The sequence below is a fragment of the Podarcis erhardii genome (assembly GCF_964252035.2).
Source record: "Podarcis erhardii genome assembly, chromosome: 3".
NCBI classification, from domain to species: Eukaryota; Metazoa; Chordata; class Lepidosauria; order Squamata; family Lacertidae; genus Podarcis; species Podarcis erhardii.
The window spans coordinates 87,164,129-87,191,221 of record NC_138507.1 but is presented as its reverse complement, the minus strand read 5'-3'; the positions used below and the strand labels follow the sequence as shown (position 1 = coordinate 87,191,221).

The window sequence follows — 27,093 nt, the reverse complement described above, 5'->3', positions numbered from 1 at the left end:
TTTTGTTTAGGCTCAGCAAGCTCTAAGATTCCCAAAACTTCTATCAATCACTGAGGGGTTCTGGTGAGCTCTTTGTTTTAGCAGGGTTCAACTTTTTCAGACCCAGAATACACATTTCATACAAACATGCATTTGGGGACCCATTTCTTACTTTTTAAAAACAATATATATTTGTATGGTGGTAGTGCTGCTATTGTGACCCACTTCAGATCATGTTGCACCACGGAATAGGGTCCCAACCCACCACTGAAGGCCAAAGGGTTTCTGTCAGGGAAAATGATGGGGTATAAACAAACGATGATGATAATTTATTCCTCCAGGAGAGAGTCCAGGGCTTCTCTCATCATAGGACACCAACACTTATTAAGTATGATGTACATATGCCCCTTTTTAGCCACACTACGCCTCATAATTCTGTTTCTCTATTCAGAGTTCATTTCACCTCTCTTGTTAGTTAAGCACATTTTCCTTTTGCCTTGCAATCAGTGCCCTCTTCAGAGTTGAGTTACAGCTCTGGTGTGCTACAGACTTTAGCCTTCAAGGTCACCTGCACTTAGCTGTGCATTGACTCTGTCTCTCTTGCTCTGTTTCCCTTGGCTAAAATGCCTCCCACCAATATATATATATATATACGCACACACACACACCACACACCAGTGAGGGAGGACAGAACATGTTCACACCCGCTCTGCTGGCACCCCCCAACACCAGCAAAGAAAAGTTTCAACTCAGATTTAGCAAATATGCCACCTCTTCTTTTTAATCTGAAGTCATACTAACATTCCAGGCCTATAGACATTGCTTTGGAAGCAAGTCTCATTGAAAAGTACAGCAAAAGTTATTTTCCAAAAATACCCATGCTTCAGATACTATAATAACTGCAGTTAAGCTCTGTTAAAATCAATGGGGCTTCCAAATAAGTCTGTTAGAAATTTAAGGTAACCAGTTTAATACGGGAATTACAGCTATTCCTCAATACCACACTTGAGTGAATTTAATAGTGACAGACCAGAACAGACAAAATCCTATCCATCTTTTACAGTGCATTTCTTCACTGACCATGTCTCAGCCAGAATGACAAAGCAGTGAGATAAAGAGCGGGTATGGTAACTAAGCAAAGGGGGTCAGGACAGACTACTCTACCCCTCTTTATATATATAGGCATTGATTATATATATATATCTATATATATCTATATAAAATCTCAATGGGTAGAGATAGATAGATAGATAGATAGATAGATAGATAGATAGATAGATAGAGATAGATAGACAGATATGCCCAGGCTCCCAAGTAAAGAAGCTCAGTACATAATACTAACAGGCAGTGCTTTTTTTCTGAGGGGAAGCAGGAGGTTGTGGTTCACCTCCCCTTTAAGGGTATTCCATTAAAGGAATCTGGGGGTTGTGGTTCCTGTCCGAAGCCCGGGTGGAGATTAGGGCCATGGCACGACCTTTCCGGTGACTCTGGAGGAGCTCCGAGTTGATGTACATCAACAGGGCTCCCCCTACTGGTGGTTAACCAACCCTTGTGAGACTACCTGCATGGCGGGTAGGAGTCAGATATAGTTGGTTTGGGTCCAATGCCTAAGCCAATGCCACTCACATTCTGTAACCAATAAAGTTGTGGCCTTTATTAGCCCATTAACCTAAAATACTGGTGTCCACATGTTTTATGCATCAAATGGGGGGGGGGGGGGCTTGACACTCAACAGAATGTTGCACTTAGACAGCCCTTTGGTGTGATCCAGCAGGATTCCTTTTCTGTTCTTACTTAGAAATCAGCCCCATTAAGATGGATAAAATTATGCCTAGATAAGTGAGTACAGTTGTACCTTGGGTTACAAACGCTTCAGGTTACAGGTGCTTCAGGTTACAGACTCTGCTAACCCAGAAGTAGTACCTCAGGTTAAGAACTTTACTTCAGGATGAGAACAGAAATCGCGCAGCGGCAGTGGGAGGCCCCATTAGCTAAAGTGGTACCTCAGGTTAAGAATGGACCTCCAGAACAATTTAAGTTCTTAACCAGAGGTATCACTATATCAGATTGCAACCTCACTCTTTTGAATGCAATTATTTTATTTTATTTTATTTAAATGCATTTTATTTTATTTTTATTTTAAACAAAGTAATAAATAATAAATAAATAGAAATAAAAATGGGCACTCCACCCCTGAGACCGTTCCATTACAACTATCCAACCTCCCAAAATTTCTTTTTTAAAAAATATTTTTTATTAACCGACCAATCAAATCAAATCAAATCAAATCACATCACATAAATTCTGAATTACAAAGCCGAATTTTAAATTTTTGTTGAGGGGACCCATATTTCAAGTTCCGAAGGGGGATTCCGATCATCTTCTTGCTACTGCGTTAATATCCAAATCAGTCCAAATAAAGTTCATAATTCTATCCAGTCTTATCTTGCTGTTTCCACATCTCATCTTGTTCGTATATTTTTTCTTTTTTTCTTTATGATCTCTTCTGATAATCTCCTTAAGCAGATACACACCAATTATAATCCTGTGTGAATTTTTCTGTTCGTCCAATCCTCAAATCGAGATGGTTTCCATATATCATCACTTTCATAAATAACATCGCTCTTTCCATCATTAATCTCACAAAACTGTCGTTCTTAAGTCCCTCTGAGGAGTCTCACCCACAATATAAAAATAGCTCTATTTCTCCTCCCAGACTTAAGTCCTCCGACAGAACTTGCCAACATGGCGACGGTATTTTTAATTGCATCATTCCAAAGCTCTTATACTTTCCACGATCTTCTTAAAACATGCTTTGGTTAGAAAATTTATCTCCACACAGTCATAAATCCACAGCTTAAGTCATTAAAAAGACATTTCTGACTTGTGGGGGGGGGGATTCTTGGTTAATCACTTAGAGGGGGGAAAAGGAAAGTTTCCCCCCCTCCCCCATCCAGTCCCTTTGCCATACCAAGCCTTAGTGTATCTTCTCATGATTTATCTTGTTCCTCCGACCCGTCTTGTTTATCAGAGATCTCTTCAGTTAGCAGTCTTTACTCCCCCTCCTTCCTTGAAATATGTGCATTCACTTCCTCCTAATTGTTTCTTTTGAAGTTCTTGCAGCTAGAGGCGCGGATCAGAGACAGCGTCCAGGAGTGCCGAGATCCACAGGAGGGCATTCAGCCTAGTGCCCCCATCCCCACAAATTTGGGGGTGGTATAGGGCACATCAGGCAAGGGCAGCCCCCCCAACCTGGGGGGGGGGGCTAGGGAGGCTATTTACTCCCATCACAGCCTCCTAATTACCTCGTGTGGGTCGGAGAGATGTTACTGTCAGCCATCTTCCGGTGCACCCCTAGTGGCCCCTAAGCAGCTTTCAATTCTTATCTCAACCTCCCAAAATTTCAACACCTTTTGCAATGGTTTGACCCCTTTCCATTTTAATAGTACAAATTCTACAAATATCTTCCATATCTCCTCAACTTCATTGCTCCTGCATATTCCCCATCTTACCTTAATAGCACATGTTAATTTATCATTAATATGTCACATCTCTTTACAGTGGTACCTCGGGTTAAGTACTTAATTCGTTCCGGAGGTCTGTTCTTAACCTGAAACTGTTCTTAACCTGAAGCACCACTTTAGCTAATGGGGCCTCCCGCTGCCACCGCGCCACCGGAGCACGATTTCTGTTCACATCCTGAAGCAAAGTTCTTAACCCGAGGTACTATTTCTGGGTTAGCGGAGTCTGTAACCTGAAGCGTATGTAACCTGAGGTACCACTGTATACAATTTTTTTTAATGGGAGTACAAAACCTGAGTCAGGGGGTGGGTGGAATCTTAAAAAAAACCTCAAGTGAAGCGATGAGATTTTTTTTTAATGTCACGATTGTATACATACCTGTGACATTGATGTCTGAATTAGCTTGCGTGCATGAACTTCTTGTCCTTGTCCCATAGAAATAGCTCTGTTTTCTACAACAAGTAAAATGGTAGAATGATAATAAGATTACCGTACATAAATTTGTACTCTTGGTTGTAGGCAAGTTTTCAAAAAGCGTGGAAACACTTTTTTTTTACTTTTTTGCTAATTTGGCTTTTCAATTCTATGTTTTAACTTATTAAAGAATCCTCTGCATATTGTATTTATTTAGCAGCTATACAGCATTGTATCTTTGTAAGACTTCACTGAATGTTGGCCTTTTATATTATTCATGTTTGTGCTGCCTTCCCTTTGCTACAAATCAATTAACTCAGTTAATTTAGTATATCACTTTGCTGCATGCATGAAGGTCTTTTGAGGCCAATGAGAATTAAGTTAAGGAATAAAGGTAACGGTAAAGGGCCCCTGACAGTTAAGTCCAGTCGCAGACAACTCTGGGGTTGCAGCACTCATCTTGCTTTACAGGCCAAGGGAGCCGGCATTTGTCCACAGACAAATCCCCATTGCGGGGATTCGAACCGCCGACCTTCTGATCAGCAAGCCCAAAGAGGCTCAGTGGTTTAGACCACAGTGCCACCCATGTCCCTTAAGGAATAAAGCCAGAGGTAATTTCTGACTCTTTCAAGAAGTTATCCTCTGTGGTAGTTAGCACTGGTGATAGTTGTGATGGCAGCAAATGTCCATGTGCATAAGCTGTAATAACAGAAAGGCAGCCAACTTTTTATCTGTCAAGAGCTGCATTCCCTTAAGCGTAATCTGCTGAGGGGCTAAATGCTGACAGTGGGTAAAACAATAGCAGACAGGGTTGCCTCCTTTCCTCGTTTTCTACCACCCCCTTCTCTCCCTTGCTCCCTCTTTCCTCCTATGCAGTGAGCCACTAACTAGAGGAAGGATCACTCTTCCAATAGGCCTGAACTGGCTGCTTGCGGCAATATTCTCTTCCCCGCCCCACTTTCCATCTCTCTACGCATTTCAACCACCCCCGCTGCCCTCCACCTCTTCTTCCGAGCTCCCCCTATCACATGAAATAAGGGCAAGTACCACATGAAACTTGGTGGCACCTTACCCACCCTGTCCTTGATAAAAAAAGAGCCATTTATTACAGAATTAGTGAAAGCTCCTCTAACAGTAGCCTCAAGTGCCTGGAAATCTGAAGCTCTTTCTAGCCCTGCCTTCTGTAACAACTGGCTTTTTATTAATGGACACCTCCTGCTTGAACAATTGAATACAATCCTCATCATAAAGTTGCTGAAGTTTTTCCAGGATTGTTGATGAGAGGGCCACTGCAAATTCAGTGAATTATTACAAAAAAAAATTTACAAAGCATTTTTTTCCTTAAAAAATCAAGTTCTTATCTAGAAGAATAAAATATTTATACCCAGTTTAAGTTTCCTGGCCAATGCATCAATCTGGATAGTTGGATCAGATCCCATTGACAAAAAACAGATGAGCGGGGTTCGCTTATCACTTTCCTCCCAAGTTTTCTCTAAGTTTAAAATGACTGGCTCTGTATACTTTTCATTCAATGAATCTGCAATGTACTTCCTGGCTTGAGAAAGTGTGCGATCTGGACACCACGACCTAGGAATGAACATATTTGGTGAGGCTCAAATTGAATGTCAGTTTCATTTACGTATTGTTTTTTCCCGAGGGAAATGCAGCATAGCGATTAACACACTGCACTCTTGGAAGAATGCTAGCAAAACAAGCAATGCTGAAATTGCATGATCCTCACCTGATAAGCAAAAGTTTACGAAAAGTATCTAGAGAGTCACTGTATCCATCGGGAATCGTTTCTTCCTCTGGAGCCTCCTTGTCAAACCAATTCTTCCACCCCTTCTCATTACGACAGATCTAATGTACCAAATGCAATAGACAAACATAGTTTTCCCATTAAAGTACACTCATGACAATTTTAGAAAGTTACACTTCAGTCAAAGTCATATTTCATAGAATCATAGAACTGCAGAATTGGAAGGGAAAGGGTCATCTAGTCCAGCCCCCTGCAATGCAGAAATCTCAACTACAGGATCCATGACCGATGGCCATTCAACCGCTAGTTTAAAAGCTCCAAGGAAAGCGAGTCAACCACTTTCTGAGTAAGTCTGTTCCACTGTCTAACAGCTCTTACTGTCAGAAAGTTCTTCCTGATGTTGAGCCAGACTCTTATTTCTTGTAACTTGAAGCCATTGGTTCGTGCCTAATCTCTAGAGCAGGAGAAAAAAAGATTGCAGCATCTTCTATGTGACAGCCCTTCATATATTTGAAGAGGGCTATCATATTTCCTCTCCGTCTTCTTTTCCATGCTAAATATACCCAACTCCTTCAACTGTTCCTAATAAGGCTTGGTTTCAAGACGCTTGATAATCTTGGTCAGCCTCCTCTGCACATGTTCCAGCTTGTCAATATCCTTCTTAAATTGTGGCACCCACAACTGGACACTGTACTCCAAGAGTGCCTGACCAAGGCAGAATTGATCACTGAAGAATTGGTGCTTTTGAATTATGGTGCTGGAGGAGACTCTTGAGAGTCCCATGGACTGCAAGAAGATCAAACCTATCCATTCTGAAGGAAATCAGCCCTAAGTGCTCACTGGAAGGACAGATCCTGAAGCTGAGACTCCAGTACTTTGGCCACCTCATGAGAAGAGAAGACTCCCTAGAAAAGACCCTGATGTTGGGAAAGATTGAGGGCACAAGGAGAAGGGGACAACAGAGGACGCGATGGTTGGACAGTGTTCTCAAAGCTACCAGCATGAGTCTGACCAAACTGCGGGAGGCAGTGGAAGGCAGGAGTGCCTGGCGTGCTCTGGTCCATGGGGTCATGAAGAGTCGCACACAACTAAACAAGTAAACAATAAAATCACTTCCCTTGATCATGAAACTATACTTGTGTTAGTTTGATGTCATCTGCAAATTTCTTGAACATCCCTTCAGTACCTTCATTCAAGTCATTTATAAAGATAAAGGGCACTATACTTCTGTTGATGCTGCCTAAAATAACATTAGCCTTTTTTGCTGCTGCATCATAGAATTATTGTTGTTGAAGGAGCAGTGCAGTTCTTACTTAATAAAAATGGTGCAGACAGTCTGAAAAGGTAGTATAACTGCAGAATATGCTCATCACCACCATGGCTGGAAAGTAACTAATGGGATCCTCTAGTTAACCCCTGTGTCCTCAGACCTAATTATCCTGCAACAATGTAGTAAATCAAGGTGGGGGCCCAGTCACATGCCAGTTCCATCTTTTGCTCACCTGCCATCATTTCCAGCCACCTGCCCACAAGGTACTAGCAGAACTGCCAGTTGCTTTGCCCCAAAAACTCAGCCCCAGCACAGGCTGTTGTCACGGCAGCACACTTCACCTCCCCACTGCATGCAGTGCAACACACATCTAGTCAGGTGCAACACCAATAGGAAAAACATAGAAAAAATGGTGAGTAGAGAGGAGGTGCACGGGACGAACTTCTACCAAAGTGCAACTAAAGCAGTGAAGCCCAGGGACTGCCCTGTCCAGTACCCTGCCCTCAAGGAAAGGCTCTTTGGTGTGGCTGTCTGCCCCCAGCCTGTTTTCCAGCTGCACCCAGAGCTTGGTGGACCTTTGCTTCGAATCCCACCGTCCCCGTTTCACTGCTTCAGGATTGGAGGGGATGGGGGAGGAAAAAGAAATGAGGGGTGCAGAAGATGAGCCCTGAGATATTTCCCCCCCCCTGACTTAGGAGGTGAGGACTTACTGAGCAGCTCTGACTGCTGCTTAGAGAAGGAGGCTTAGCAGACCGTCCCAGAAAGCTCAGCTCATGTTAGGTAGAACATGTTTTTGAGGGCTGAGATGTGTCAGTATTTGTGGTTATTTATATGCCCACATATAGGTGCACAGGAAACTGCCTTGTACCAAGTCAGACTATTGGTCCATCAAAGTCAGTATTAGATGGACTATTGGTCCATCTAAGTCAGTATTGCTCACTGGAAGGACAGATCATGAAGCTGAGGCTCCAATACTTTGGCCACCTCATGAGAAGAGAAGACTCCCTGGAAAAGACCCTGATGTTGGGAAAGATGGAGGGCACAAGAAGAAGGGGACGACAGAGGACGAGATGGTTGGACAGTGTTCTCGAAGCTACAAACATGAGTCTGACCAAACTGCGACTAAATGACTAAACAACAAGTCAGTATTGCCTACAACTGACTGGCAGTGACACTCCAAGGCAGTGGACATTCCCAGCCCAACCCAGAGATGTCAGAATCTGGGACCTGCTCTGCCACTGAGCCAAGGCTATTCTCTTGAGGGAAAAAGATAGCATGTCATTAGGGTACGAAAGTAAGCAATATTGGAATTAATGGCCACGTCTCAATTCTCTAAGGCAAAAGGATACAATGGCTGTGGGAAACAATATATGGAACAGAAAGGAAGACAAGTGAGCCCACCTGGTTCATAATTTCAGAAAATTGCGGTAGTTTACTCAGTTCTACCAGATTCAACCATGTCATATCAAGAATCCAACGGAATGGTTTGGGAGGACAAGCTTTTAGGTCCAGTGCTGCACCCCCTGATTAAAAACAATCATCACCATTATTATTACAGAGTACATACATGTTATGCTTAATATTATTAAATTTGAATTTTAGACTATCAGAAAAATGGCAGTCTCTATCCCACCAAATAACAGAGGAAGCAAACACAGTCCACAGGTACGTTTTGCACGAGTTTCTGTAGACAAACTTGTTGTGTAAGCTCTCTGGAGAAATGTGTGTTACTACCAGGGTTGGCCCACCCATGAGGCAAGGTGAAGAAGGATCCACAGGGGCAGCAGAGTCCAATGTATATCTTTATTCCTTGCTTGTTCTTGATGTAGATCTTCACTCACTCCTTCCTGGTGGGGAGGGGGCACCCTTTTGTGGTTCACCTCAGGTAACAAAGTGTATTGGTCTGGCCCTGGTTAGTACCATGCAGCTCTCCTGGATATTTGTCTCCATTTGATATGACTGAAAACCCATGAACATATAATCTGGTGAGTAAACCCCATTGACCCCCATGGAATTGACTTCTGAATAAATATGTTTAACAAACACTGCATGGCACAACTGGGATCATGGCACAACTACAGAACTTCATAGGACTTACTTCTGGGTGAGGACAATAGTCTGAGTGATGTTGTGAGGTTGTTCAGACATCAATATGCATGGATTGGTACCGTCTAAGCATGAATAATATGAAGGTGTTGTCAGTGTGCAATGCAGCATTTACAAGGACGCTAAAGGATTATCTGGTGATATAGTTTCATTTTTTTCACCTGCTGATGTGTTGTTGTGCTATTGACTGAGCATAGGATTGTGAGTATGCTATTATGTCAGCGTTAACCTTGATATAGAGACCACCAGGATCATAGGATCACCCTGCCTGGAAACAGTTTCAAAATGCCTTTCCGGTAAAATATTACAACATTATTTCTCTAAAACCAATGCTTTTTGTATTATATCTAAAAGCATGTAGGATGAATGCCTAAAATATGCCATTATCCTCGTTATTAATAATACAGAATCAGTTTTTTGCAGTTATTATAGCCTCATTGTTTGCTACAAACTTTTAATTGCCCTTATTTCATAGCCTTATACCTGATTAGCATTTTAATTCATTCTCCTTGCATCCATGACATCTATGATGGTAATGTATTATGGGTAATTATACATTTTTGTATGACACATATACTTTCCTTTATGTGAATAACTTCCTTTTAGAGAGGTTTTTCCATGACTAATACAAAATAAGAGCCAAGACTAATTTGTACAGTGTCACAGACAATACTCCATCAACAGCATTGCCTTCTTTAATATTTAGAATTCATATAAAGCTTTTATGTTTCAAAAACAGTTGGTGCATTACATGATTAATTGGCCAGAAGTCCTTCTGAAGAGTTCCCATAAGAACAATAGCAGAAAGGCCTTCTTTGTGATCAATCAAAGCATGCCCTGACCACATTTTAGTCATCAGAAACTGTAGCTCCCATTCAAAGCCATGGTCTTAATCAGGGACAACCAAAATGGTGCCCTCTGCATGTTGGATTACAACTTGCATTATCCATTGCTAGCCATGCTAGCTGTGGCTGGTGTGTGTTGTAGTCCAAAAACATCTGGAAGCACCATGTTGGCTAACCCTAGTCTAAACAAAGCACAGTTCCCCAAGTTTGGAAGTTACCAGGAACTGTAGTTAGTTTAAAACTAGAAGCTTTCTCATCCTCACAAAGGGCAAAAGAGGAGGGAGACATTTCACAAACCCATGGCTTGCCACAACTTGTATTCATAGCAGGAAACAATTGTTTACAACTACAAATGAACTTGTATACCATGAGCTAAGAGACACATACATTTTAGGCTGCGTTCCTGTTTCCGGTTACACAAAATTAATGCCCATTTACTACAGTAGAAGTAACCTGCACATCAGTCTTTAAGAAGTCTTGCATCCTCAGTAAGGTTTAAAAGCCTGCTCTGTCACCATGAATGTATTTGAATAAAATTGATGTTCTAAAAAAATTAATAATCAGTGTGGATATGCATAAGGATGGCTTACGGTGATGATGGATATGCAGGGCAGGAAAGGTACCAACAAGTGCACAAGGTCACCAGCATGGCTAATGAGCATTCTCAAGAAGGCTGTTATTCCAGGACAACGAGCTCCCAATTCCTCTCCCAATGTGGATTGGGGGATGGGGTGGGGTATGGAAGGTCTGTGCTGCTGCTGAGATCTGTGTGGGCTCACAAGTCACAGCTGTGCTGTAACTGACCCAAGCAAAGCTTTTTACAGCAGCACAAAGCAAAGTATCAGAAGTGAATGAAGTGCTTCCTTCAGGCAGTGAGTGAGTGACAGCTCCAGGATGCTGAGTGGAAAGTTCCAGACTAAACAATGCTCCAACTGTGTGCATTTGCCCTCTTCCTACTGTCACTCAGCTGAGCTGGAGGGGAGCACTTCTACCCCCCACCCCGAAAAAATGGAGCCTGGGGGGCTTTGCATAGGCATCTGGGGGGCCACTGTGAGAACAGAGTATGGGAGTAGATGGGTCTTTGGACTGATCCTGCGGGGCTCTTATATTCTTAAATTCCTGTTTACCCATTCCAATGGCTTTAGGCAGTTGCCCACTCTTGTTTAGTGTTCCATACAGGGTTGCTTTCAGTATAATATGCAAAAATGTATCCCATTACAAGCTTTTGTAACAAGGTAGAAATAATTCAGAACTAGTAATTACCTTTAATTAGTGCTTGGAACTCCTTTGGCTTGATTTGACCCCTCTGCAGATCAATTTTTAATGTCAGAAGCAGCGTAAAGAGAAATTTATGGTTTTCATATAAACCTCTAACAGAGTATGTGAAAGTTTCATATGTCAAAAACTCAATAATATTTGTGATCCTTTTCTGTGGAATAGGGGACTTATCAGATCTAAGGCATAAAAGCAAAGCAACAAAGTAAGCAAACAGATTCACATCAATAAGCTCAAAGCGGCTCACATCAACAGCACAAAAGTTTACACAATAAAATATAGCAGCATTTCAAGTAAATTCGCTAAAAGAAAAAGTAATATACAAAAGGTACAATATTTAATATACAAAAGAGGGATACAAATATTAATAGACCAAACATCTCATATTAATAAATATATACAATGAATTGTTTCTGCTTGTGTTTGTGCAAAGACTTCCACTTGTTCAGTTTAACATTCCCTCTGCCTCCTCTGCTCATGCACACATACCCAATTGCCCCAAAGGGTTGGAGGAATCCCTAGAACAGACATGGGCAGGAGCACTGGGGGAGGAGAGGAAAATCCATTAAGCAGTCAAAAGCACTTGCCTGAACAAGACAACTACACTGGATGCAATTCTAAGGTTAAACAATCTACTAATAAGTCACATTAAGGTCTAAGAAAAGAAATACAAAAATATGTTACGCATTTTGGGAGGGGTTAGGCTGAATGCACGGACCCTCTTCTAATTCTTGGAATAGCCAAGCTAGCTTCCTGGGCAGGTGATGGGGAACAAAGGCTCTGTGAAAATAGCAAATGGGTAGGTCCCCTTCCTCCAACTCAGGGCAGAGTTAAAAGCAGAGAGTTTTGAGTGATGTGAGCTAGAAGCAAAGCCGGAAGCTGGAGAGCAATGTTTGATTTCTGTTTGAATCCAAGGCTGTAGCTATGGAAGAAGTGAGGCCCTCTTGGGGGTGTTAATGCTGTGAACCCCTCCATCATGGACTCAGGTTATGTGTGTATATTTGTGTAAAAGAACCCACACATCTTTAAAACACCTCAGTCTCCACTGTACCTCATTCAAAAGGAAACAGGAACCTAGGGTAAGTGCCTGAAACCCCTGGATTCTTGCAGCGCTTGGAGATTGGGGTGACATGCAACATTTATAATCTAAATAGCAGCAAAAGGCAGTACAGTTAAGCAAAATAAAATGTTGCTCTGAGCAACAACCCCAAAGTCATTCAGGACTTGGCCCAACTAGATTGGGTGAAAATAAGCCTGAAGCAGAGGGGATGGATTGGGAAAAGATACAGGCGTCTGCAGAAATAAAACGGTATTCTTACCTAGCCATGGACTGATCAAATAGTTTTAAGAACTGAGCTAATGAGGTTTGGTACATTGTATTGACCATGCTCATTTCTGTGATAAGAAAATAAAGAATGCTTCCTCGTGTAGCAGCTGGACGATATTCCTCTTGTGCCGTGTTAATTTTTTTCTCAGTTTCTCCTGCAACTTCCAGCTTTTCAGATACCTCTGTAGCAGTTTGTTTAGTTGTCCTCAAAACACCAATTAAAGATTCGTCATCCACCAAAGACCCTAAAGGGCACCAGAGGAAATGTTTGGTAATGGTGCTTTTTAATTTCCTGTACAGAATTCAGAACTCAATATGGAAATAAAATCAACCAGTTCCTCTATCAGAAAAACATAATTTAATTAGTACAAAGAATGCAGGCCAAGCAGTTAAAGCAAAGTGGTTCTTTGCATTCTAAATGAGCCAAATAAGGGTTGCCCAGGCATTATGCTGGTTGCTTCTCCTACACCATGCTATGTATCTTTCAGTAGACAGCCTAACAACTAATTATGATGAAGGAAGAACACTTCATCCCAAAAGCTGGGGTCTCTTTTTATTCCAGTGGAGAGACAGCATGTAAGTGGAGGAAACTAGTAAGAAACAATTAGCATGAACAGCATTACCACAAGGCTTTTTGGGACAAAGGCTGGAGCCTCAGCAGGGCCTATTATTGCTGATGATGGGGGGCTGCTTTAAAAAAAATCCTGACACTGAGAGGACCACAGGGAAGTAGCTGCTGCTGCTGCTACTTGCAGTGAGCTACCACCTGAATTCCCTCAAAATGCTGACTGTCCCTGCCTCCATCTATGGATGGATTCTATGTTGAAGCCAATTAGGGGTGATTTAAATGGTTGCCTGCTGCAGGCAACAACACCCACCCAATGCTCCTCTCTGTCGCTGGCCCTGCTGCTGCCTCTTCTCTGTCATATGCCCCGTAGAAGGAAAATAGACTGGGGGAGATCTTGCCAATTTCCCTGCCTTTGAACACTAAATGGCAGTGTTTATCATCTGCTGGGTCATCCTCCATGGAGAAGGAATATTGGAAGCTGCCTTATACTGAGTCAGATGATTGGTCCATCAAGCCCAGCACTGTCCACACTGACGGGTTCAGACACTCTTCTAGCCCTGCCTGAAAATTCTGGAGATTGACCTTCTACACGCTAAGCAGATGCTCTGTCACGGTGGTCCTTTCCCAAAAGAGAAAGGAGGGTCCATAGCCTCCTCTGTTTTAGCCACAAAGAACCTCAACCGCTAGTCTGCTTCATCTCAATCACAGAAGTGTGATCTATCCATTTCAGACAGAAACTTCTGCTCTGTAGTTGTTTATCTTTTCACCTTGCACATCTAGTACTTCACATTAATATGGTAGGAAGGACATAGGTAAAGGTAAAGGGACTCCTGACCATTAGGTCACGGACTCCTGACCATTAGGTAAAGGGACTCCTGACCATTAGGTCACGGACAACTCTGGGGTTGTGGCGCTCATCTCGCTTTACTGGCCGAGGGAGCCGGCATTTGTCCACTTGACAGCTTCCGGGTCATGTGGCCAGCATGACTAAGCTGCTTCTGGCGAACCAGAGCAGCACACAGTAACGCCGTTCACCTTCCCACCAGAGCGGTACCTATTTATCTACTTGCACTTAGATGTGCTTTTGAACTGCTAGGTGGGCAGGAGCAGGGACCGAGCAACGGGAGTGCACCCCGTTATAGGGATTCGAACTGCCGACCTTCTGATTGGCAAGCCCTAGGCTCTGTGGTTTAACACACAGCGCCACCCGCGTCCCAGGAAGGACATACTTGAATGCATAAGGATGTCTGAGAGGTTTGTCTAATGAATTAGGTGTAGTACTCGCCAAGGGAACACAGCATTGCAGAAGTAAACCTATTTCTCTGGACTGGACTGGACTGGACTGGACTGTAGCGGCTCAAATGATTAGATGCTCCTCTGTACCAATAAATAAACAAATAAACCTCTGCAGATAGAAATGAGATGCCAAGAAACCCTTTCTCCTCAGTGCGTAACATCCTATATGCAGGGGTTATTTATTTATTGTATGAAGGATTCAAGTATGCCCCCTATCTGCAGGCTGAAGTAGTGCAGTCCAGGTACAAGCTTTCAACTGCATTTACTTCAGGTAGAATTAGATCTTTTAATATGGTAAACCAGAGACGTATGTCCCTAAACTTAATGGAAGCAGACCGATGCCAACCTTAATAAATACGAAATGAATATAAGTTGATACACTACCTTTAGTTGCAGTTAATTTATAAAGCAGGTTGTCTTCAAGTTCTTTCATCTTCCGTTTATTGTATGTTACATCTTCCATGAGTTTAATTCTCTCTGCTTCCAGTTCCTTTGTTAAATATCAAGACAAACTGTCTAAACATTTTTAGCATTGTGTTATGATGCAATTGCCCCGATCATAATCTGTTAGCGCTTGCACATTTATGTTTTTTATAATTTAAAAGAGACTGCTGTATCGTTATATTTACACTAAGGATAAGGAATTTGTTCAGTTGATTTTTCTTCTCCCAAGTTTCCTTCTTTCCAAAATTCATCCCCATCTACTCCAGCCACCACCTCAAATCACCACAACTTGCTAGCAGGTTCTAGACCAGCATTTCAGAATTAGAAGATCAAGCATCAGTAAAGCATTATAGTTTCATTGTTTTGTTAGTGCATGAGGTCATTCTTGGTGATCTTACCTGTTTCTCTGTAAGAATTACTCTCTTCAATAACTGATTTTCAAGCCCTTTCATTGTAACAGTAAAATCTATTACTGATGATTTGGCATTGATCTCAGGAGTGAAGGCAGGATTAGGCAATTTTGTAGTGATATAAAGTTTAAATGTATTCATGACATCTACTTCCTTATCTCCAACTTTCACCTAAACAACAATTCAAAATAACAATAACAGATATTGCATTCTAATCTGCACATATAATTATTCATTCAGGAAGATGTGCACACTTGAATTTATATTAAACATCACAATTGTTCATTTACAATTAAATTTGCTTAATCTGTGTCTGTGCTACAAATAATTATTAATATTCTATGAAGCTGTAAAATCTGGTTTCTGTCCTTTTCCTCAGTTTTTCATTAAATCATAATGTGGGTCCCCACCCCTAATTTATCATCACAGAGTCCTGCAGCAATTGCACAAATCAAGAAAAACAATGGTATTAGAATGATAATATGACTGTTTATGGTGCATTTTAAAATTTTTCTCGTAATCTTCAGGTTGAACTCTTCCAGTACCCATAAAGTGGGAGGCAGAGATGAGGAAGGAGCTTCTGGTATGAAGAGGAAACTTGCCTGCAGCTGCAATTTGTGGTTCGAGGACCCGAACCCCGCGAAGTGAAATGAAGACACAGGGACACGTGATATAAGGTTAATGGGCTAGAAAAGGCCACAACTTTATTGATTGCAGCAATGAAAAGGTATTGGCTTAGGCATTGGATCGCGAAACAAGTGGGTTTATTCACCAGGGGTTCATCACCTGTTGATGCTAATCCAACTATAGGCTCACCCCTGATGTCACCGAGGGTCGTGCCATGGCCTCCCGCCAAGCAGGCTTCGGACGGAATACACGACCGCCAGATTCCTTTAACGGAATACCCCTAGAAATTGAAGGCATAGGCGATGGCCACACCTAGCACTTCGACACACCACAGCACATTATTCCAATGCCTAACCTACCCACCAATACCACAAAAAGTTGTGACGATTGCTACGAGGTAGGCAAAAAAACCAAAAAGCCTAATGCCAAATGGAAAAACTCCTACCAGGCCCCCCGGGCAACCGGGGCGACCAACCTAAGGTCCATAGCAAGGCCAATGACCTAAGCCCTAACTCAAAGGGAGTGGAGGGTGGGTGACTCGCACAGGACGACGAAGAGAAATGAGGCCGGGGAGAGAGGCTGGCACTGCAGCATAAAGGCTGCTGGACACGCCCCCCATGGCACCTGGTTGGACGGCCACGGGGGGGGGGGCGTGAGTGCCAGCCAGGTGAGCTGGAGGCAGGGGGCAACGCCCCCTGCTAGGAGCGGTGTTCGGGCTCCCGCCCACAACCACTCCCCTCTCTTTCAGGGAGGAGAGTCTTTTGTACCTATTACTGGTGATCAGAAAACTGGTAGGCACCATCATAGATTGGTTCAGGCCAAATCAAACCACTAGACTATAGAAAAATGAATCAAGTCGTCTCAGTGCTGAATTTAGGGTGGTGTGGGAGGTTCCCCCACACAAGGTGCCAAGCTGAGGGGGCACAAAGTTGAGAAGATCCATAACTGAGAAGATTCATTTTGGGGTGCCTAGCATTTCTAAGACCCTCCCTGTCTGAACTACTAATTACGGTGAAAGAGAAGGGACTCCATGACTACCCTTTTAAAAATATGCTTCAGCCCCCTTGATTTTGATGGCATTCACAAGTGCAAAGATGTAGTGGGAATGTGTGTTTTAGTTATTTATTTATTAGATTAATACTTTGTACCATGCACTGATCTCATGCGGTGTTAATGAAGTGTTATGGGGGGTGCTACCTGCTAAGAATTTGAGAGGCAGGGAGGAGAGAATAAGAACTCTGCCTCCAAAGACTGACAAAAACACAACAAAACCGCTTGTCAAGCAGACCTCTGACCAATCTACCCCTAAGATTCTGAGTTAGAGAAGAAACTGGACACATGATCAAGAGGGTTTCCCCGTATTTGGCCACAGGATTTATTTCATTTGCTTGCTCAGAACAGATGTGATTAAACATTTATCACACTTTTAAATAAAATTTATTACAGTCATAGTTCTTTTATAAAGGTAACTAACCTTGAAAGAGGTTCCTGATTTAATGAAGTTCTTTTCTAATATATTATCAAGTGCAGGATCTAATTCTTCACTTATATCCTCAATTAAAAGTGGTCTCCCCAGAGAAAGGGCGTCCTCTAGGTGTGTGCGGAAATATTTATGATTCAGAGTTGTCACCTTAGAAATGGAAACAGTTTATTCTTACAAGAAAGATACTTGGCAAGGCACCTTCTTGTTACAGTATTAATTCTTAGAATACCTTTACCTCTCTGCAATCCTATTCCTACTTACCTGAGCATAAGTCTCATTGTGCTATATGGGGGTTTACATCTGAGTAGACATGATCAATGGGACTCTGATGTCCCATTGCACTAGCAGACCTCATTCCACATGCTCAGAAAGTTAAGCGCCTCCCATAGTGTGCAAAGTATTTTACAAGTTTTTTATGCTTTCTATGGCAGGCCACTGAGGCAGAGAGATTTCAGCCTATAAAACCGTGACTGAGAGAGGATTTGAATGTAGCAGCTTCTTTTCCTGAGGTTTTGGCTGAGTGACTTGCACTTCAGACACTTCAAACCACTGAAAGAACTGAGAAATATATGTAAGGGGGGGGGGAGGAGTGCCCTGGAAGGGTATGAATACAATTGCCTTTCTTATATACAGTGGTACCTCAGTTAAGAACTTCATTCGTTCCGGAGGTCCATTCTTAACCTGAAACTGTTCTTAACCTGAAGCACCACTTTAGCTAATGGGGCCTCCTGCTGCCACTGCGCTGCCACCGTGCGATTTCTGTTCTTATCATGAAGCAAAGTTCTTAACCCGAGACACTATTTCTGGGTTAGTGGAGTCTGTAACCTGAAGCGTATGTAACCTGAGGTACCACTGTACAGCACTTTTTAAAAAAGAAAGGAAAAGAAGGTGCAGGTACTCACCATGAAGTTGTTGCAGTAAGTGCCACATTTTAAACATTTGGGGGGGGGGGTAGGGGCATGTACTGCATACCCTTGAGTACCCCCCAAAAAGCACTGCTTAAATATATGAGTGAGAATGTCTAGAAGACACTAAACACGTATCTGAAAGTGATGCTAGCATAAGAGTTCAAAGAAAACTCATGCAAACCCACCAAATAATGTGTGGGTGCCTCAGTTGATAAACTGAAAGGGTGTAGAGCAATATACTCTGTTCAAGAGTTTATTATGGATGCCGGATTTGTGCGAAGATTTAAACACTATGCATATTTACTGAAAATATGTTTCCAGAAGAAAAAAAAAGGCATTTCCAGGGAGAAAAAAAGCACCCTTTCCTTTAAAACTTTGCAACACTTACTTGTAAGTCATTTTCCTTTTCTTTATGTTTAATCCATGTTTTCCCTTGCGTCTGCGGGTCTATCAAGAGTGGGTACCTTGTCGCTTTAGTCACAATTATGCCATTTTGAACTGAGAGCTCATCTCCTGGAAGGCCTTGTAGGTTCCATTCGCTAATCTGGGCAACGAGAAAAAAGTCACCACTTCCATAACCAATAACAAATTGACGTTGTTCAGAGATATATTGGCAGTGCAATCCTGTGCATGTGCACTCAGAAGTAAGTTCCCTTGAGTTCAAGTGAGACATCCTCCTAGGTAAGTGGGTACAGAAGTGTAGATATAATTTATTAATTTAAAAAATGGTTCTACTGTGCGATGCAGCTATAATCATATTGGTCACATCATATAAGCAAAGTATATAAGGTTGGTTGGTTTGTTTATCTGCTGCCCTACACCATAAGGTCCCACGGCGAGTTACAACATTAAAAACAATTTAAAACAACCAAGTTTTGTCAGCTTTAATCTTAACATACTATCAAGATAATGGTCTATACTGAGCTTTACTTCAAGTCCAAAAATATTCTGTTAAGCAATGCTGAAAGCTACAGGTTCCTGGAGGTTTTGAACACTGCCCCTCATTGCTTCCATCTCTGAAACAACTTTTTTATTTGTATTAATATCCCTCCTTTGTAGGCGAAGAAATTTCACTCAAGGGACCCTACCATATCCTAAAATAAAACTAAACGAAGCAAAATCTAAAGTAGGGTTGCCATATTTCAATAAGTGAGATTTTATTTGTGGCAAAAATGTTGCCAAAATTCCGCCAGACATATGGCAGCCCTATCTAAAGGAATAATAAAATAACAGTAAGACTAATGAGTTCTAGTCGCGGAAGTTCTGGAACACTACCTACCCAACTATGCACATTTGAGGCTTTTTACTTAAGGCGGGGAAGTGAATAAAGAAGGGGAGGATACAACAGAAGCATTATGGAATTATTCATGATGTGGAAAATGTGGGTAGGGAGCTGTTTTTCTCCCTCACTCGTAACACTAGGACGCAAATTAAGGACAGACACCTTGGGTTAAGTACTTAATTCGTTCCGGTCCATTCTTAACCTGAAACTGTTCTTAACCTGAAGCACCACTTTAGCTAATGGGGCCTGCCACTGTGCTGCCGCAGCGCAATTTCTGTTCTCATCCTGAAGCAAAGTTCTTAACCCAAGGTACTATTTCTGGTTAGCGGAGTCTGTAACCTGAAGCGTATGTAACCCGAGGTACCACTGTATGTCTTCACGCAGCACATTGTTAAATTATGGAATTTGGTCCCTTAAGAAGAAGCAGTGACAGTCACCAGCTCACCACCACCAAGTTACTCTCTTGCCTTAAAAGCTGTGGCGATACTAAAGCTTATGCCAAAAGCTCCTGCCTTTAAGATGCTACAGTAGCTTGTGTTCTTTTATCTATTCAAACTGTTGGTGCACGTGCGTTTACTTATTTTTTGGAAGATTAAATTTATAGTGTATCATAACTGGCGATGTACTGAGTAAATTATATGTTGCAAGGCCAGAGATGTTTTATTACGCGAAGACAGCCTCTGCCATATCCATGATTGCAGCAGGTAAAAAAACAAAACCAAAAAACCAACCACACCTGCAATAATGGAACGGCCTCTACGTACCCACATTTTCCCATTTCAGATAAAAATCTATCAATGAGGTAGTGTACACAAGTATCCAGTCACAAGAAAACCACACAATTTTTTCAACATTTGAACTGTTCCGAGGTCCACGATGGAATAAAATAGAATAAAAACCCTTTGTATAGCTTATATGCCACACTGAACACTTTCCTTTTATAACAGAGACAAAAGTAACAGGAGTTAATTGAATCTTTATTTTATGTAAAGAAATCACTCCTCCACTTAAATTTTTTTTAGTTGGATCTCTGTGAAAGAGGTCATATGTGTCCCTTTATGTGTATGTTGTCTCATAACTTTTCTAATAGTTACTATAAAAACATAATTACCGTATTTTTTGCACCATAACACTCACTTTTTTCCTCCTAGAAAGTAAGGGGAAATGTCTGTGCGTGTTATGGAGCGAATGCCTGCGGGTGGCGGGGGGGATCTGCTGTGGTCGTGAGCAGAGGATCCATGGTTCCCCTTCCTTCCCTCCTCTGTGGTTACAAAGCATGGATCCACATGGATCCTCAGGATTTTTGCATTGAGCTACTCCAAACTCACTGTCAGATCACATGTCTGTGGCCACAGCATGAACCACAAAAATCGTATATCCACTATTTCATTTTTTCTTGTTTTCCTCCTCTAAAAACTACGTGCGTGTTATGGTCTGGTGCGTGTTATAGAGCGAAAAATACGGGTATATTATTTCAGTAATATCAAGAGATATTACTTAACAAAATGGAACTCTTACAATAACTGAATTAAAAATGGTTGCTGCTCCAAGGTTTGCCCCGCCTCAAGTTGCTGTTTGCTAGAACTGTTTCCACCTTGGTTCCTGCTGCCATTATAGTACAGCATAGCACACAAATTTTCTAGAATATGATGAATGAAAAAGCATTGTTCAGACTAGCTAAAAATGCAAATGGTTTGATTCTACCTCATAAACAGTAAATAGGGATAAATTTAGAGCTACAAGCGTTTACAGGATGAAAGACCTACCGTAGGAGGATCCACCAACATTGAAATGAGGTTCAAATTTTCAGTAAAAGGGATTTTCCTGACTTTCATTTCTGTCTCCCATAAATCTTTAAGCAAAAGATTCCTGAATATCTGGTTGAAAGGGCCACAATAGGAAAGAAAACCTGTGCAGAGTAAAACATCTCCCACAAGTCTAGAAAAATACAGAATCTCCATTAGTATTCTTTCAGATTTCATTTTTTGAAAAACAACATGGTACAGGCTTCTTAGAAAAATAAATAAGACAAGAACACCATTAGACACCATTTAAATAATTACAACCGGAATAAAGGGGGGAATAAAGTGAGTTTGATGTCTATTTTATGTCTAAGTATTAAACTGGGAAGTAGATGGATATTTCAAAACCCTCACAATTGGCTATTTAACTGGATGAGGATTCCACTAGCACTCAGTACAGTGGTATCTCTAGTTACGAACTTAATTTGTTCCGGAGGTCCGTTCTTAACCGGAAACTGTTCTTAACTAGAGGCGTGCTTTCGCTAATGGGGCCTCTTGCCTCCGCTGCACTGCTGGCACACGATTTCCGTTCTCATCCTGGGGCAAATTTTTCAACTTGAGGTAACTCTTCCAGGTTAGTGGAGTTTGTAACCTGAGGCGTCTATAATTCAAGGTACCACTGTACTTGCTTCAGTGAACTAATTCACTGGACACTGGACCAGCACTATTTCTTATACAACTATAGGGATCAGCAGCACTGATATATTGACCATGAATGGAAGCTAAAAGACTATAAGGGAGACAATTGTGCAAGGTCTAATCTGCTTATGTATCCAGTCACCCCACCCCACCCCCAATAAAAAGGAAGAGGGGAAAGAAGAAAATCGTATCTATTCTAGATATTAAATATTGATCAATTCAGTTCACTTGAAGTTGAAATTAGCGCTTTTAGATTAATTGTGGAATAACATTAAGTCCCACAGATTTCACTGGGGTGTGATACAACTGGCTGCCTACTGATAGGTGCCCAGTAGTATTTTTCAATGAATTTTGATCCTTTACTTGTCCTACACCATACCTGTTTATCTGGGCTCGGAACTCTTTACTTTGCTGGGTCCATCTAATTTTCTCTCCACTCAAGCCATCTATAAGCGCAGAAGCTGCCTGCATCTTTCTCCTACACATTTCTGCATCATTCAAGAGGTCCTAAAATTAGGAAATGTTGTGTCACATTATACTTTTCAAAATGACAGTCATGATAGCTATGCTGCTCTAGGGCAAATTATGAACATATATCTTGAAAATGGATGACATGGTGTTATCAAGGTCATTTATGGCATAATAGCTGCTAGGTTTCGATGGGAGATAAAATTGCAGCATTTGTAAGAGTCGATGAAAAGAAACCATAGCAACTACTGTTTTCTGCAGGCAGCAATAAGCTCAGGAACCTCAGTGAGCAGGGACACCAGGCCCCATCAGATGGTGGATTTTCCCATTTCTTTTAGGTCAAAATAATTGCCAGTAATCATCCCCGCAATGTCAGTCTCAACCGGTTAATCCAACTCCGGTGAAACTGAGTAACACAAAACCACAGTCAGATGAAAAGAGGAAACAGAGTTTGGTGTACTGTTGTCGCTTTACACCTTTAAGTTTCAGATATACATTAAACAGGAGGAAAGCCAAGCTAAACAGGAGGGAAAAGTTGGGGTATAAATAAATATCTAATAAGAAGTATAATATCATAAGCCATTGTATATTTATATCCATTAGAACTGCATTCAAGAACCATCTTGTAAACACATAAAAAGTGTGTGCCACCACCCCCAATCTCTGCCAAGTGGGGCACAAAATTCCAGGGGGTTCTGGGTGATCATCCAGGGTCGTGTTTCTGTTTAGAATCAACATGTGACAGAGGCTGTAGTGCCTTTAAGAAATGTGGTTTAAAGACACATATATACACCTGAGTTTAGATAAAGGGGATGCAGATCTTGCAGGATGGTCACCTCAAGAGCATCTTGTTCTTCATAGCAGCCCAGCCATCCTAAGCACCATTCCTTTGTTCCTGCTTCTCAGCCAGCTCTAATGGTTGTTGTCCTTCATCCCCCAGCAAGTGTTCTCCCTACTTCCTTCCTTGTTCCCAGGAAACTCCTGCTCCAAATTACTCCACCCCATCCATGTGATACCCAGCAGTGGAGGGAGGGGGAGGTGGGAGGAGTGGGGCGCACCAGGTGGCACTTACCTTTGGGGCGGCACACTGGACCCCAAGCTGCAGCACCCTCCAGCCCCGCGCCAGATGCCTCCCCCTCAGCCACCCTCCAGCAGGAGGGTGCCTGGGAGGGATACGGCTACTTGGCCCCACACTGCGCCCTGCCCCCAGATGCCCCACCTTATAGGGAGGCACCCACATACACTCCAGGTGTCCCCAGGCTCCCTATGCCACTGCTGCTACCTCAAGCCTAGTTTTTGAAAAGGCACATTTTCCCCAGTGAGCATAGCCTGCCCCCTGTAATCTTGGCAGCCTCCTGCTTCCTTGCCTAATGCTGAATGTCTCACCTTTTGTCATGCTAATGACTCTGCTATACCTGGTCTTTGTTCTTGCATGACAGCTACCTAAGCCCAGCTCCTAAGGGAGCTGGCTTGACTTCAAACACCACATTTACGCTGTGATTATGTAAGTGAAATAATTGTAAGATACGAGTTACCTGTGCAACTAAGCAGCGTAATACAACCTTTCACAACCTGGAGAACATCCAGATGCTTTGGACTACAACTCCCATCAGCCCCCATCAACCCCAGCTACTGAGGCATAGGAGTTGTAGCCCAAAACATCTGGATGTTCTCCAGGTTGTGAAAGGTTGTATTACGCTGCTTAGTTGCACAGGTAACTCGTATCTTATAATTATTTCACTTACATAATCACAGCGTAAATGTGGTGTTTGAAGTCAAGGACTTCAAGGACTACAACTCCCATCAGCCCCCATCAACCCCAGCTACTGAGGCATAGGAGTTGTAGTCCAAAACATCAGGTTATTACCATGTTGGGAAAGCTGGTGTAATATTTATCATATCATATCTATCTATCTATCTATCTATCTATCTATCTATCTATCTATCTATCTAAAAACTGCATTTCTGCCAACTAGGATCAAAAACTATAGTCTCTCTGCATATTATTAAATAGGCCCACAAGCAACATTTCAGTGCCACACCCGTGTCAGAAAGAAGTTCAACATAAGGCAGAGGCCAGCTAAGAAATCAACATCATAAATTATCTTGTTGGTGAAGCAGCATTTTCTCTTGTTTTACCATCTTTTCCTTCATAGCTGCATCAAACTTTGCTTGCACTTTATCCAGTTCTGCTTGCTTCTCATCTAATAATTCCTGAGCCATTGCTAATTCTGCATTTGCTACTTTCAAACGCCCTTCTTGTTTTGCCAAGTTCGCCTGAAAATGAAAAATGAATGAAGCAGCAATGTTTCCAGAAATTTTTTTTGTCTTCTATAACTACATCTAAGGTTTTTGTTGCTGTTTTTTTAGCTATGAAAAACAGACAGACAAAACACTAAGACTAACTAGATGAAGCAGCTGTCTAAAGGAAAATTGTCCAAAGAGGGATTCAATCTGAAGAAATACTTGTCTGAATTGCCTCTTCCTGGCATAGAGGAACTAATATGACAACTCATTGCGACAGGAAAAGATCTATAACCAGATATTCTGCTTTTTGCTTTGTTTGAATAGTAAATGGCTGTATTTGCTGGTCTGAATAATTTTTTGAGTATTTCCTCACAGGGTGTTGTGCCTATTATTATTATTATTATTATTATTATTATTATTATTCACCTTCCCCATAGATTTCTCAAGTTGATGTACAAAATATAATAGAATCATAGAATCATAGAACCATAGAGTTGGAAGAGACCACAAGGGCCATCGAGTCCAACCCCCTGCCAAGCAGGAAACACCATCAGAGCACTCCTGACATATGGTTGTCAAGCCTCTGCTTAAAGACCTCCAAAGAAGGAGACTCCACCAAAACAGCCAAAAACAACAGCTCAGAAGAACAGCATATGAATTAAAACATATACACGCTACACAGTAGACAATCATGGCAGAAACCTATTCATTCAGCTGGGAAGGCTTGTCAGAACAAAAATGTCTTATTTATTTTATTTCATAAAATTTATATACCGCTTGATTGTAAAAACCCTCAGAGATGGTTACTAAAAAACAATAAAACAATAAAATGATCAATAAAAAAGTTAACAATAATTTAAACCATTAAAAAAATAAGATCAACAATAAAATAAAAGCAGATACATCAACATTCTAAATATCTGGGTAGGCTTGTCTAAACTGAGCAGGCTCCAAAAAGAATACAGTTTCCCCCAGAAAGTACAGTTAGTGGTTTTGCATCTCGTATCTCAACAGGAATGCTGTTCCACAAAACAGGGGCAGCCACAGTAAAAACCCTGCTTTGAGTTACAGAAGCAATCCACTCTTGTGGGCAGGTGAAAATCACTGCATGATACTGTCAATCAAATCTGGATTGTTTTCAGTGTGTGATGTTGCATTGTGTTTTTTACTACTTTTTGTTTGGAGCCGCCCAAAGTGGCTTGGGCAACCCATTCAGATGGGTGGCATATACTGGTAAATATATTAGTATTAGTATTAGTATTAGTATTAGTATTAGTATTAGTATTAGTATTATTGCTGTATCATCTTCAGAAAGATGTTTTAATTGTGTTCCTTGCAATATTGTATAGTTCAAGGCTTCAAACTGTAAAATGTAACTATTGTTAATTTTAAAAAAATAATTTGTCAACAAATTCAACTAAAACAAAATTAAAGGTAGATTTGGAGTTTCCCAAACAAACACAACATCTGCCAGAATTTCAAGGGAAGTTTAAACATTATTTAAAGATTAGTGATATCATATATGAAGAGGAGGGAGGGGCATGTTTCTAGTCCCATTACACCCAACACTGCAGAAGCAGACAAAAGAGACTCTGCATGGTTTCTTTTGCCTCTCAATAAATGGAAACACACTTCAAATCTTTTTACCTTAAGAGGCAGTACTTCTCTGTTTATGCCATAAAATGTTGCCATAGCCTGTGTCCAAGAAAGCAGCCCTGCCACATTACCACAGACTTTTTTACCATTCTCAAAAGTATAATCTTCCATTTGAAAATACGGCTGTAGCAATTCTACTGTCTCTTCATTAATGGAATCTTTAGCAAACTGCTGGAGACTCTGCAGAAATGGTCCACTCATTAGCTGAAAATAAACAAACAACACCTGTAAAGCACTTTCTGCTATCACTGTCCCAATTGTAATTATCCCTTGTATATTTGTATTTCTTCTTTAATTTCCTAGTTTCTAAATTCTACCAAAGTAGCGGAATGAAGCTAATGACTGGCTGTTTACTGTAACTGTTTTAGGTTTGGGGAGACTGTGACCCTCCAGATGTTGGGCCACAGCTTCCATCCTTCTAAGCCATTGGTCATACTGACTGGGGCTGATGGGAGTTAAGCGTTCCAACAGCACGTGGAGGGCCAAAAGTTATCCATCTTTGTCTTAAGAGTTGTGTTCATTGGACAACTGTTATGCAGTGGTCAGAAACTCTGATGAATTTAACAAATGGATGGGACATTTCTAATAGATATTTCCTGGCCACCTCAGATAACCTGCTTAATCAACTTCAGGTCCTTTATTGTATGTTGCTCTATATGACATTCTGGAGAACAGCATAACGCTCTTATGTTCAAAAAAATATAAGAACATAAGAACAAACCTGTGGATCATGCCAATGGCTCATTCTAGTTCGTCATCCTTTTCT

General features: G+C 41.5%; 1 protein-coding gene across 1 annotated transcript in view; it reads right to left on the bottom strand.

The window, feature by feature from the left end:
* Positions 1 to 27,093, bottom strand: part of DNAH8 (dynein axonemal heavy chain 8) — a 131,578-nt gene that overhangs the window by 17,439 nt on the left and 87,046 nt on the right. Inside the window, exons 70-83 of the mRNA XM_081854116.1 lie at positions 26,319 to 26,531; positions 24,564 to 24,701; positions 22,336 to 22,463; positions 21,282 to 21,453; positions 18,622 to 18,777; positions 17,317 to 17,472; positions 15,204 to 15,386; positions 14,746 to 14,851; positions 12,490 to 12,742; positions 11,159 to 11,349; positions 8,346 to 8,467; positions 5,657 to 5,775; positions 5,300 to 5,502; positions 3,880 to 3,953 (exon numbers count right to left, since the gene is read on the bottom strand). Of these exons, the coding sequence (XP_081710242.1) occupies positions 3,880 to 3,953; positions 5,300 to 5,502; positions 5,657 to 5,775; positions 8,346 to 8,467; positions 11,159 to 11,349; positions 12,490 to 12,742; positions 14,746 to 14,851; positions 15,204 to 15,386; positions 17,317 to 17,472; positions 18,622 to 18,777; positions 21,282 to 21,453; positions 22,336 to 22,463; positions 24,564 to 24,701; positions 26,319 to 26,531 (2,214 nt within the window). The remainder of the gene's footprint in view (positions 1 to 3,879; positions 3,954 to 5,299; positions 5,503 to 5,656; positions 5,776 to 8,345; positions 8,468 to 11,158; positions 11,350 to 12,489; positions 12,743 to 14,745; positions 14,852 to 15,203; positions 15,387 to 17,316; positions 17,473 to 18,621; positions 18,778 to 21,281; positions 21,454 to 22,335; positions 22,464 to 24,563; positions 24,702 to 26,318; positions 26,532 to 27,093) is intronic.